Below are 14,230 nucleotides of genomic sequence, written 5' to 3' on the forward strand. Positions count from 1 at the left end.
ACATCGCCGACCTTTCACATTGCCCATTTTACATCGCTGGCCCATTGCCGAGTGGAAAATCAATATCCAAAAAATGGGCTATATCCCAGCGATCAGTAAGGCTGAGACATCGTACATCGCTGGTCCTTTGCCCATTTTTTGGGCAATAGACAGCAAAGTGGAAAGTCTCGCCCTAGGTGTCTTAGTGGGGACATTCATTATTTGTGAACAATCGGTAAAAAACAGATAGCTATTGGAATGGGGCTTGTCCTTTCTCACCCTCTTTTGATGACCATTCACATGCTGCACACTCGAGATGGCAGAAAGTACACTCGACAGCATTGTGTCCCCAATGTAAGACTTGACAGATTGATGAGGAGGACCAGACGATACACCCTCTGCAAATAAAGGGAAAAGCAGTCTTACCTCAACTTATGCGACACCACCTGCCACAAAGAGGTTATCAGTGAGATACGCCAGCTCATAAGAGGAAATCTGCAGCCTGCCAGCATCATCAGGACCTCACTGTCCGTCGAGGTCAAAGTCAGCGCGGCACTGTCGTTCTTTTCAGGCCTCAGCTGCCGACATTTGCGGTCTGTCTCACCATGCCACACGTTGCTGCATTAGACAGGTCACTGAAGCCCTGTACGCACACAGGATGGACTTTATCAGCTTCCCTATGACCAGGGAGGCTCAGACTGAGAGGGCTTTAGGATTCTACCGAATTGCTAACTTCTCCAAGGTATAGGGAGCAATAGACTGTACATACGTCGCGATGCAGGCCCCTTTTCAGGATATTGAGGTTTTCAGGAACCGCAAGGGATTCCACTCCCTGAATGTGCAACTCGTTGTCGACCAGCAACAAATTATTATGGCAGTGAATCCTAAATTTCTGGGCAGCATCCATGATGCTCGCATCCTGCATGAGAGCACTGTATCTGACTCGTTTACCAATCAGCCATAAGGTCAATGCTGGATGCTTGGGGACAAAGGATATGGCCTCGCCACCTGGCTGATGACCCCCCTGAGTGACACCCACACCAAAACCGAAAAGCGATATAATGATAGCCACTGGTCCATTCGCAATTTCGTTGAGAAAAGCATTGGAGTGCTTAAGCAGCGCTTTAGATGCCTGGACCACTCTGGAGGCGAGCTCCAGTGCCACCCTGAGCAAGTAGCTCAATTCGTGGTGGTGTGCTCCATGCTGCACAACTTGGCTATCAGGAGGGGACAAGAATTGCCAGAAGGGTGTGACGATCCACCTCAGGAGAGAGAGCAAGAGGAGGACGAGGAGGTGGACGCTGACCTCTGGCCAGACAATCAGGCTGACGCTGAAGCCATGCCCCTGCCCCCTGTAGACCGCAGGAAAGGGCCTGTGGTGTCTACATAGCTGCAAGACTCTTACGTCAGAAGCTCACAAATGAGCGCTTTGCCTGAAAGAACGTTGGTGGTATTTACAAGGCTGACACACTGCTGGGTGTGCAGGTCATACATCAGTGGTGTGTATCACCTTGATGACAGTTGAACTTTAAGTTGATTGAAGTTAAGTGTAATTATCCCTTTGATGTTAAGGAATCACCAGTGTGTAACGGTGCAGCTATCTGAGCCAATGCGAAACAAGGTTATGTTAAACCGACCATTTGTCTGAAATCATAACTGTATCTGTGAAAACCAACCCTTCCCCCTCCTGCTTCTCAACCCCACCTCTATCTCTTCCCCTTCCCCTCCTGACTCCAAGCCGCCTGGCCGAGGAGATCCTCAGGTGATGCTTCATTGAATGGGGGAGGTGGGGGATGATGGCAGAACCGCTGCTTGGACAGATACGGGAGAGGACGGTCCCAAGGTGGGAACGTGCTCTGAGCCAGAAGCAAGATGTTGCTCCTGGCTCTCATGTGTCATTGCCAATGTGGGTGCGGCACCTTGGGGTGCAGTGCCACGCTCTGGGACCACTGGGAGCCCTCTGCCACCAGTGTTCCTGGCTAACAGCTCCAGGGCCTCCTCCATCATTTCCATGGCATATATTATTTGTTGGGCAAAAGCTCGGTGCCAACTATGTTCTTGGTGCTTAGTAGGCTTTTTGCTGCTAGTAAATCTCCCTCGTGCCTCCCTCAACAGCCAAACAAGCACACACCACAACCACACACGCTTTCAGTCCCTCTCTGTTCCCTCTCTCGCTGTCTCCTCTTCTGTGCATGGAATGATGATCCCTGACCTCCTGAATTGCGGGAAACGAGCGTTGCTATGCAGTTGCTAAGGACGGGGACACTTTACGACAGAAGGTCAGAAAGATTTAGCGCTAATGCCCATTTCAGATTGCCTGTGGTAACGCGCAATTTTTAAAAATGAAAACTAGGGGCTTTGAAAATGGGCGACAAGCCGGCGATCTGAAAACCCATTTTTACCACCCACGACGGAAATACTGCCCATTTTTGGGCGATCTACACAAACCTGTAAAACCTAGCGCATGGTCTTATTAGTATCCCTCCAATTGGCCTCAAGTTGTGTAACTTTGAACTTGTTCAGGTCGTACGCTGTGTCTTCAGTCTATTCCACTCCTACTTAACTTTTCCTACTCTTTAAACTTCGCTCAATGTCCTATCCCTAAGAAAGGTGATCCCTTGTACCCTTTCAACAATTGCCATATTGACCTTACATATTGCTTCTGAAGTTGTAGAAGTTGTTTTTCACTCTCAAATTATCTATCACCTTGAAAATTCTGGACTTAGAGACAGAAATTTGGTTGCTAATGCTGGCGTTGGGAGTTAACTGGGTGGCAGTGAGTTGTCGCCAGTGCTAGGCACTGTTAACGCCTGCCGCGAAATTGGGTTGTGGTTTTTTTAAGGGCGTTAAAATGTAACGTCCCGCCCGCTAACTCCATGGAAGTCATGACGTCTCTTCATGTACAACGCCTCCTTGGTGGCGATCCCGCCAAATTCACTTTTGCTGCCTCACTTACCGGCTGGCGGCGATGATGCCTGAAAAAGTTGGCATGCACAAGGTGGGGGAACGAATCTGGGGCGTTATTTAAAGGGAGTTGCAGCCGGCCCAGGGAGTTGCAGCTGGCCCAGAGAGTTCGCGGTCCGTGCTGCGTTGGCTGCTCGCACAGTTCGAAGATGCTGTCATCCTGCGGTAACTGACTCCTAAGCTTCAGTACTAGCATCTCAGAGCCATTGTTGGATTCAACATTGGATAAATTTGGAACTATTATATCGCTGTTACCTCTGCAAAGTTATGGGGGCAGTGATCGCACATCATGTCGTCCTGTGGCAAAGACTTTAAAAGATGCCGGCTGCAGAGATGGCTTATGGCAAATGTGGATGCACGCCAGTGGAGAGGCCCCAGATGGTGAGGCAGGAGGCCGCACAGTCACAGGGTTTTCCGTCAGCATTACTCTTACCTTGAGTGCATAAGAAGGCTGAGGTTCCGCAAGGAGGTAGTGACAGATCTCTGCCACCTCCTGCAGACATACCTGGCAGCTGACACAGCACCAGGACCTCGCTGTCACTGGCAGTGAAAGTGACAGTAGCCCTCAACCTCTATGCTACCGGCTCCTTCCAGTCTCCGGTAGGCGATATAGATAACATCTTGCAGTTTGGAGTACATTGCTGCATTCGCCAGGTGACCGACGCTCTCAACAACAAATGAATGGACTACATCAAGTTCAGCATGTCCAGGGAAGACCTGGATGAATGCCCCCGTGACTTTGCCAGGATAGCGGGCTTCCCCAAGGCTCATGGAGCCATTGATTGTACACATGTGGCATTGAGGGCCCTGCCTCAAGATAGAGCGGTGTATCGGAATTGCAAGGGATACCACTCCCTCAACGTACAGCTGGTCTGCGATCACAGGCAAATGATCCTTGCTGTCAATGCCCGATATCCTGGCAGCTGCCACGATGCCTTCATCTTGCAGTAGAGCAGTGTGCCATGACTCTTCCAGCCACCACATGAAGGCCATGGCTGGTACCTCGGCGACAAAGGATATGGTGTGGCCTCCTGGCTGATGATACCCCTCCGCAATCTCACCACCCCTGCCGAGCAGCGCTTTAACAGCAGCAATATCGCAACCAGAACCATTATAGAGCAAACTATCGGGGTTCTGAAGCAGCGTTTTCACTGCCTTGACTGCTCCGGGGGGGGGGGGCAGTCCAGTACTCACCTGATAGAGTCTCCATGATCACTATTGTGTCCTTAGATGGTCTAATAATGACTCCACGAGGCAATATGTTGTACTTGAACTGTAGTGACCTTAGTCCTTTATTCGCTAACTCCAGAGTGAGGATCACACCTGGTGATCTTCTTTTTATACTCGGCCAGGCACACCTGTACAGGCAACCTATAAGTCTCCCACTGCTGTGCCCTCTGGTGGCACACCTTATGATAGTACCAACAGTAGCCATGTAGGATACATGACAATCACCATTGTTTGCTGCATGCTGTACAACCTGGCCATTATGAGGGGCCAGCCATTACCACCAAGGATGGATGACCCACCTCAGGAGGACGATGATGATGAGGAGGAAGATGAGGAGCTTTAGCCAAGGAGGAGGTAGCTTGACACTGTGTGGCTGGAATAGCTGCTCTTCAGAGACTCATTGCGCATTGATTTCAGCGATTGACTCCAGACATGCCGAATGGCCAGCCTGTACACCTCGGCATCTTCTAAACACATCGCTACCCACCTTGCAATCCTCTGTGTATATAAATCACAGCATAATGTGAAGAATCTAAACTTTGTTTATTAAACACATAAACCATGGTGTGCTGAAAACAAGCACAAGACAATGTGCCTTCATTGCCAACAAAAAATAATCATATCCACAAGACCCCTTCAAACATTCTCAACGACATCCAAGTGCAACTATTGACAGCGGTTCATCCAACAAGGTAGTCATTTCTGGCGACTAGCAAACAATTGTTTCTTTGTTCATCCAAGTACAACTCACATTCCAACAAGGTAGCTATCTCTGTTGACAATCAAGCAATTGTTTGCTGGGTCATACAAGTGCAACTAGTTATGTGAGTTCATATCTTAACAGTACAGAGCTAATTGATGCCACCATACACTGACGACATTACAGTCTGCAGGCCCTACAGTAGCATCGGCCTGGTGCTCAATGGAGACTGCAATAGAGTCATAGCCCATGCCACCATGTCTGGGACCCCATGGTCACTGTTTGCATCCAACATTCGTTGGTATCTGCCAAGGATGGGCTCAGTGGGCAGCTGAGAGGCATGAGCAATATTTGAGGCGGACTCCTCCATCATCACAGCTAGTGCATCGAGACTCTGGGGTACCCTTGCTGGTGCAACTGCAGGGATTGTCTTGCGACAACCTCTAATTCCAACTCATCATCAGAGTGCTGCTGAGCATCACTCAGGCGCGCACTCGCCCTCCGAGGAGCTGGCCCCCAGGGTTTCCCTCCCCCGTGGCATTGCAGCATGCCACTAGCTCCCAGAGCCTCACCCACCTCCGCCTCCTCAAGCAACCCTTTGTCAACAAAGCTGCTGGCTCCTCTCTCAGATGTCATTGGCTCCTGCGTGAAATCGAACGAGGTGTCCTCCTCCTCGGCAGCATCTCCACCAGTGAAAGGCTCACGTGAAAGTCCCGGGGTGTCTGGTTGGTCATCTGAAAACACAAACACATAGAAGACTGGAAGACTGGTTATTTGCAGGAGAGGGGGCCAGGAGCAGTAAAGGGATTCAAGAATGCCAGTATCATGGAAAGAGCTGGAGGATTGTGGTGTCAGGCCTAAGTGGCCTGCCGGATGCTGCAAAGGAACTCAACATACCGTCACTGTCTCGAGGGGATTCGGCCTCACCCACCACCACAGCACCAACAAACGCCCATCAGGACCGAGACGCGGTCCTCCAACAGAGTCAGGTCCTGGAGTTCAGAGTCCCCTCCTCCAGTCCTCATTTGCTCCCTGCTGTTGTGGGTGAGCTTCACTCGTAAGCTTAAAGAGAACGTCTGAGTTAGAGCCCTTCTATCAGTGTGTCCCAAGTGCCTTACATATTTTAGTAGATGTTACTGAATGAGAGTCTTTACAGTTCAATGTAACTTCCATTCACTGTGTGGACTTGTTGTGGCAATACTTGAATTAGGGTGCCAGGACCAACCGTAATGGGGAGGCTACCATCTTCGAGACGCATATGAAGACTGAGGAGTTAACAACATGAGTCGTGGGTCTGCAGAACTGAGTAGCAAGGTTAACAGCGCATGCAGGCCCCTGCAGTGGTGAGACTTCAAATGGGAACCTTGCATCTTGCCTAACCCACGTAGAGCATGGATTCCGAAACACTACATTGAGCAGAGAGTGCACATTGAGCTCAGAGCATAGCATGTTGACATTTAAAATTACAGATCCTCACCCTCACCAGCCGCATCGTGTCGTTCCATTTTTTCGGCATTGAGTGGCTGTCCTGGCCACCGTGTCACTCACAGACACTTGTTCTGCGATTTCCCTCCATTGCCGTCTGTAAGCTTGTGGTTGTGGTCTCCTCCCAGCCTCTGTCCTGAGTGACTCCCGTCGCCTCTCCAGGGTATCAAGGAGTGTATCCACGGCGGCGTCCGAGAACCGGTGGGCACGCTGAAGTGCTGCTGCTGCTAGGTCTGCCATGCTCACCGTCTGTGTGAGTGCTTAGGAAGCGAATATAACCACGAGGCATTGAGGCGCCCAATCAATGCCTCAATGGAATCCAGGTGGCACCACTATGTCTGTGGTGCAGCTTCAAATACTGCTTAATGCCCGAATGTTGATGACCCGCTTAACGGCCCACTTAATGCTGCTTACCATGCAACGCCATGATTAACGCTGCAATCCACTTTTAAGGCGGCAAAGCTGAATTTCGCGTTTCAAGGCCGCGCCGAACGCCTGGTGTTAAAAAATCCTCTCAGCTAGTGACACTGTCTCAAAAACGGCGATACTTAATTTTGTCCCCTTAGAATCATTGAATCATATAGCACAGAAAGAGATAATTTGGCCCATCGTGCTTGTGTCAGCTCTTTGAAAGAGCTATCCAATTTGTCCCACTCCTCCACTCTTTCCCCATAGCTCTGCAATTTTTCAAAAACATATATACAATTCCTTTTTGAATGTTACTGTTGAATCTACTTCCGGCATCCTTTTAGGCAATGTAGTCCAGATCATAACAACTTGCTGTGTTAATAAAAAATTCTCATCATTTCCCCCTGGTTCTTTTGCCAATTATCTTAAATCTGTGTCCTCTGGTTATCGACCTCCCTGCTAGTTTAAACAGTTTTCCCTATCCACTCTATCAAAAATCTAATTTTGAACACCTCTAATAAATCTCCCCATAACCTTCTCTGCTCTAAGGAGAACTATCCTAGCTTCTCCAGCCTCTCCATGTAACTGAAGTCCTTCAGAAAAATGAGAGGGGATCTCATAGAAACATATAAAATTCTGACGGGACTGGACAGGTTAGATGCAGGAAGAATGTTCCCGATGTTGGGGAAGTCCATAACCAGGGGTCACAGTCTAACGATAAGGGGTAAGCCATTTAGGACCGAGATGAGGAGAAACTTTTTCACTCAGAGAGTTGTGAACCTGTGGAATTCTCTACCACAGAAAGTTGTTGATGCCAGTTCGTTAGATATATTCAAAAGGGAGTTAGATGTGGCCCTTACGGCTAAAGGGATCAAGGGGTATGGAGAGAAAGCAGGAATGGGGTACTGAAGTTGCATGATCAGCCATGATCATATTGAATGGTGGTGCAGGATCGACGGGCCGAATGTCCTACTCCTGCACCTATTTTCTATGTTTTTATGTTTCTATCCCTGGTGCCATTCTAATAAATCTGTGCTACAGCTTTTCCAGGGCCTTGACATCCTTCCGAAAGTGTTGCCCAGAATTGAACACAATACTCCAGCTGAAGTCTAACCAGTGACTTACAAAAGGTTTAAACAAAACGTCCTTGCTTTTGTGTTCTATGCCTCAACTTATGAAGCAAAGGATCCTGTATGTTTTTTTAACAGCCTTATCAACTTGTCCTGGCACCTTCAAGGATTGTATATGTTTACATTAACACTTCATTTTTCCTTCAAAAATGCTTCACAGCACACTTCTCGGCATTAATTTTAAAAAAATGTATTCACCCATGGGATGTGGGCGTCACAGGCAAGGCCAGCATTTAATGCCCATCCCTAATTGTCCTTGAGAAGGTGGTGGTGAACTGCCTTATACAATTGAGTGGCTTGCTAGGCCATTTTAGAAGGCAATTAAGAGTCAACCACATTGCTGTGGATCTGGAGTCACAAACAGGTCAGACTTGGAAAGGACGACAGATTTCCTTCCCTAAAAGACATTAGTGAACTAGATGGGTTTTTACAACAATTCGGTAGTTTCATGGTCACCATTACTGATTCAAGCTTTCTATTCCAGGTTTATTTAATTAACTGAATTTAAATTCCCCAGCTGCCATGGTGGGATTTGAACTCGCATCTCTGGATCATTAATCACTAATTTCATCTACCATTTCACTCTGTCTATCTATGATTGATGGTATGGTTTTGAGTAAGACTATTCCACTGGTGATCTTTTGCCCTTTATTACACACCTCCAAAACTTTTCTTTTGGGCAGTGATGATTTAGTTGTCACTGCACTGGCCAGCTCCAAATTGTTTGAACCATCTGTCTAATATTTGAATGCTGCTCACATATAGAGAGACCCTTTTAGCACCTATTGCTCTCTCTCTTTCTCATGCCTACATAGAATGTTAATAAAAGCTTGTCTGATATGTGATCCTTCTCTCAAGTCTGCCTCAAATTTCCCTCCATCACATACCTTCTTGTCTCTTTATTTTAGTTTATCTGGACTGGAATCCTCTTATAGAATCACAGAATCATAGAATGGTTACAGCGAGGAAGAAGGCCATTCGGCTCATTGAGCTCATGTCAGTTCTGCAAGATTACTTCAGCTAGTCCCACTCCCCCGCCCTTTTCCTGTGGCCCTGCATTTTTTTTTCCTTTGGGTACTTATCCAATTCCCTTTTGAAAGCTGAGATTGAATCTGCCTCCACCACCTTTCAGGCAGTGATTTCCAGATCCTAACCACTCGCTGTGTAAAAAAGGTTTTTCTTATGTCACCTTTGGTTCTTCTGCCAATCACCTTGAATCTGTGTCCTCTGGTCCTCGACCCTTCTGCCAATGGGAACAGTTTCTCTCTATCTACTCTATCCAGACACCTCTGATTTTAAACACCTCAATCAAATCTCCTCTCAATCTTCTCTAAGGAGAACAACCCCATCTTCTCCAGTCTATCCACGTAAATGTTTTTTTATTCATTCTGTGATGTGGGCTTCGCTGGCAAGGCCAGCATTTATTACCCATTCCTAATTGCCCTTGAAAAGGAGGCGAGCCGCCTTCTTGGAACCAGCGGTCCTTGTTAAGGTTAAGGTACTCCCACAGTGCTGTTAGGGAGGGAGTTCCAGGATTTTGGCCCAGTGACGATGAAGGAATGGCGATATATTTCCAAGTCAGGATGGTGTGTAACCTGGAGGGAAACTTGCAGGTGATGGTGCTCCCATGCGCCTGCTGTCTTTGTCCTTCTAGGTGGTAGAGGTCTCTGGTTTGGGAGGTGCTGCCAAAGAAGCCGTGGCGAGTTATAGGTGCCACGGTGTTGGAGTGAGTGAATGTTAAAGGTGGTGGATGGGGTCAAGCAGGCAGCTTTGTCCTGGATAGTGTCTAGCATCTTGAGTGTTGTTGGAGCTGCACTCATCCAGGCAAGTGGAGAGTATTCCATCAAACTCCTGACTTCTGCCTTGTAGATGGTGGAAAGGCTTTGGGGAGTCAGGAGATGAGATACTCGCTGCAGAATACCCAGCCTCTAACTTGCACTTGTAGCCACGGTATTTATGTGGCTGGTCCAGTAAAGTTTCTGGTCAATGGTGACCCCCACGATGTTGATAATGGGGCATTTAGCAATGGTAATTCCGTTAAATATCAAGGGGTGGTGGTTAGACTCTCGCTTGTTGGAGATGGTCATTACTGAGCACTTGTGTAGCGCAAATGTTTCTTGCCACTTATCATTTTCTGAGGAGTTGTGAATGACACTGAACACTGTGCAATCATCCGTGAACATCCCCAATTCTGACCTTATGATGGAGGGAAGATCATTGATGAAGCAGCTGAAGATGGTTGTGTCTAGGACCCTTCCCTGCGGCAATGTCTCCTTGGGCTCCTTGATGCCGCACTCAGACAAATGCTACCTTGATGTCAAGGGCAGTTACTCTCACCTCACCTTTGGAATTCAGCTCTTTGTCTATGTTTGAACCAAGACTGTAATGAGGTCTGGAGCCAAGTGGTCCTGGCGAAATCCAAACTGAGCATCGGTGAGCAGGTTATTGGTGAGTTAGTGCCACTTAATAGCACTATCGACGACATCTTCCATCACTTTGCAGATAATTGAAAGTATACTGATGGAGCAGTAATTGGCCAGATTAGATTTGTCCTGCTTTTTGTGGACAGGACATACTTGGCCAATTTTCCACATTGTCGGGTTGATGCCAGTGTTGTAGCTGTACTGGAACAGTTTGGCTAGAGGCGCGGCTAGTTCTGGAGCACAAGTCTTCAGCACGATAGCCGGGATGTTGTCGGGGCCTGTAGCCTTTGCTGTATCTAGTGTGCTCAGCTGTTTATTGATATCACGTGGAGTGAATCGAATTGGCTGAAGACTGGCTTCTATGAAGGTGGGGACCTCAGGAAGGGGCCGAGATGGATCATCCACTCTGCACTTCTGACTGACGATGGTTGCAAATGCTTCTGTCTTGTCTTTTGCGTGCTGGACTCCACCATCATTGAGAATGGGGATATTCATTGAACCTTCGCCTCCCATTACTGGATGTAGCAGACTGCAGAGCTTTGATCTGATCCGTTGATTGTGGGATCGCTTAACTCTGTCAATAGCATGCTGCTTCCACTGCTTAGCATGCACGTAGTCCTGTGTTGCAGCCTCCCCAGGTTGGTACCTCATTTTTAGGCCCCTCATCCTTGCAATCATTCTCGTAAATCTTTTCTGCACCCTCTCTAAGGCCTTCACATCCTTCCTAAAGTGCAGTTTCTCTGAAACTCTAAAAATACCTTCCCTTTCGTTTGCTTCCATACACATTATTATGTTGAATTCAAAACTCATTACAGTGTGTCCTGCTTTCATTTCATTTTTCCCAGGAACTCCTTACCTCCATTAGTCTTTCTCGTCCTCCAACTTCACAACCAACCGAATCACTATTTCCTGGTTTGCTTTGTCTATTTTTCTTTTTCAACCTTGATTTCCTAAGCTATGGTATATAGCCTTTCACTCCAGTCTATTGATCAATAAAAGTGGTACATTCAATTATCTTAAATAAATCAATTTAATATTAAAAAATATGTTACAACACCAGTTCTAATAGTTATAATCAAACCACATCCAATCCATTATTGGCAGCCATCCAGAAACTGTCATTCTAGCTCTAGTAGCCATTCTTCAAGAAAGAATAGCGTGAACATATAATAAACTGTCTAAGAAATGGAGATGAAAGAATGTCTTATCCAAATTAAAGCCTACGAAGAGCACCTTCACTCGGTTCCAGCAAGTTTGAGTCTTGCAAGTTTTTGGAAGACTGGTAAGCTCATTTATTTCTCTGAAAGTGTGGAGAACTAATTGGCAAATTAGTAAACATGGATCGACACAGAGTGCTTGTGTGATGGATTATACTCAGCTAGAAATAAAAGTTGAGTAAGTTTAGTCAATGGAGCACATCAGCCATAAGGGTTTCTGTTCTGTCAACATTCAGTGCCAAATAAATAGTACTCCCTAGTGATTGCAGGATATCTAGGATCCATAACCAGGGCACAGATCTATTAATTGTTAATCTCAATGTCAGTACTCCTCTGAATAGCAAAAATACGCAGCACATTGTGCGTCTACGAATAATCTGGCGTCTTTGATGGCCCCCTACTGCAAAACAGCAGCAGAGTGACCAAAGGCACTGATCAAACCTAAAAGTTTGCTTTATCACAGAACATTAAGATTTGCCTGGTTGTATGCATGATATGAAACAACATTGTTCCATGACATAGTTTTGCATGGTTACCAATGACATGCACTGTGGGCATATCTTTTGAGAAATACATAACTGTAGCAACTGGCAAGATAAATTCATGACATTATCATTGAATGGTCCTTCAGTGAATGTAATTTCTGTTGCCGGTGATCTCAGTTTACCAAATTTTCTGATTAGTATAAGCGAACACTAATATCACTAATACAGGGGCAACATCCAGATTCCGGAACTCCGAAAATTGGAATTGTCTGAAAACCGGACATTTTGTGCATAGCTGATGGAGTCGTCCAGAATTATTGTCTGAAAACCCGACATTTTTGAAGAAAAACCCCAAATCCGGCACGAATTCGGTCGAAGATTCTGGACTTCAGACAAGAAAATCAAGTCGGAAATCCGGAATCCTTGACCGAATCCGTGACGGATTTCGGGTTTTGCAGGATTTTGGATTTCGACGTTCAAAACCCGGCACGGATTCGGTCGAGGATTCCGGATTTTAGACGATTGATTTTCTTGTCTAAAATCCAGAAAAACCCCAGATCCGGAATTCGGTCCTGAGGATTCCAGATTTCAGATGTTGTACCTGTAGTAATAAGCAATGGACTGGAATATTCAGTGTTCGTGGCTCAGAGTTGGAGGTATTTGATTAACAATGCACATCTATTTAAAATGCCTTCATGCCTGATAGTTCAAATATAGGATTTGAGATATTTCTTTAATTGATATATGTTGTAGGCAGGGTTTTCAGTTGAGAAAGTTAACCAATGCAGTAATAACTTTTTGTTTCTCCCCAGCTGCTTCAAGAACTTGCTGCACAAGAAGAAAAGAAAAAGAAACCGAAAGATGAAGAAAAGAAAGAGAAAAAAGGCAAAATGGAGGAGAAGAAAAAGAAGAAGACGAAGAAGGGAAAAGCTGACAAAGAGGTATTGTTGCAAATTTTGAGTTTGCCTTAAATTTCTCCTGGGTTCGACGGTGCAGGTCTCTCCAATAAGTGGACTCTGTAGCTGTGAAATTCGGCACCTCAGCACTGGCTGGTAAGGCTGGTTTCCAATAAAACATGATAGCTGTGCTTCTGCCCACTTCTGGTGAATCCCATGGTGGTCGCCATTTTCAGTAGGTCAGAAGCGCGGCCGTTGCCTGCGGTCACTGGAGAAATAGTAACGAGGTAGATTATGATGTCAGTCAGTGTGCAACACTGAATTGACGCATGACCTGCCATTTTCAATGTCGCCGCTCCATTCAGTGCCCTCTTCAAATCACGACCAGCTGAACATGCATTCAGCAGTTGGAAGAACCCCCCCCCCCCACCAGCGCTATTTAAAGGGATCAGCAACAATTTACAGCTGACTTTCATTTTGATTTGTGCTGACTCTGTGTAAGTTTGTACTACTGTTTAGATCTTTCAACAGTTATTTAAAGTTGGTGAGGTAACAGGGTGTGGTGCTGCAAATGGAGAATGCCTTGCTTCTGATTGAAAGGGTTCTGCTCTCACCATTTGCTCCCAGTCATAGGAGCTCTACTTGCAGTCCCCCTCGCCTTGGAGTATGACAGCGAAATGGAGCAAAGGCAGCGAAGAAGAGGACAAGCTGCTCATAGAGGGAGGGGGAGGGGGAGGATGGGCAAGACGGTTTTCAGCAAGAGGCATTATCCATATAGGGTCCTCAGGGAACACTTCTCCTACCTGCACTTATGCCAGGAGCAGTGTTTTCGGAGGCTTCCCTTCACCAAGGAGGTGGTCACAGAACTCTGCGACTGCTTGGAACCAGACCTGCAGCCTCAGAGCATGGCGACGACAGCACTACCAGTGGCCTTCAAGGTCACCGTGGCCCTTACTTTTTTCGCAACCATATCCTTCCAATCTGGAGCAGGAGACATAGCTAACATTTCCCAGTTCGCCATCCAGGCTTTGTACTCCAGAAGAAGAACAGAGAAAAGCAGGAGGAGCATGCATGTGGCTTTGCCAGGATATCGGGCTTTTCCATGGTGCAGGATGCCATCAATTGCACACATGTGGCTTAGTGGGCACTGCATATCAATCCTGAGATGTACCACATGCAAAGGCTACCACTCACTTAATGTGCAGTTGGTGTGCAACCATGCTCAACACATCATGATGGTGAATGCCCAGCATTCTGGCAGCAATCATGATGCCTTCATCCTATGCCAGTCTGATGTGCGAGCAATTTTCAAG

General features: G+C 46.8%; 1 protein-coding gene across 1 annotated transcript in view; it reads left to right on the top strand.

Annotated features, from left to right (window-relative positions):
* LOC139260008 (dynein regulatory complex protein 11-like) overlaps positions 1 to 14,230 on the top strand; it is a 474,078-nt gene that overhangs the window by 96,834 nt on the left and 363,014 nt on the right. The window contains exon 8 of the mRNA XM_070876052.1: positions 12,834 to 12,962. Within this exon, the coding sequence (XP_070732153.1) occupies positions 12,834 to 12,962 (129 nt within the window). The remainder of the gene's footprint in view (positions 1 to 12,833; positions 12,963 to 14,230) is intronic.

The sequence above is a fragment of the Pristiophorus japonicus genome, chromosome 3 (genome assembly GCF_044704955.1).
Source record: "Pristiophorus japonicus isolate sPriJap1 chromosome 3, sPriJap1.hap1, whole genome shotgun sequence".
NCBI classification, from domain to species: domain Eukaryota; kingdom Metazoa; phylum Chordata; class Chondrichthyes; family Pristiophoridae; genus Pristiophorus; species Pristiophorus japonicus.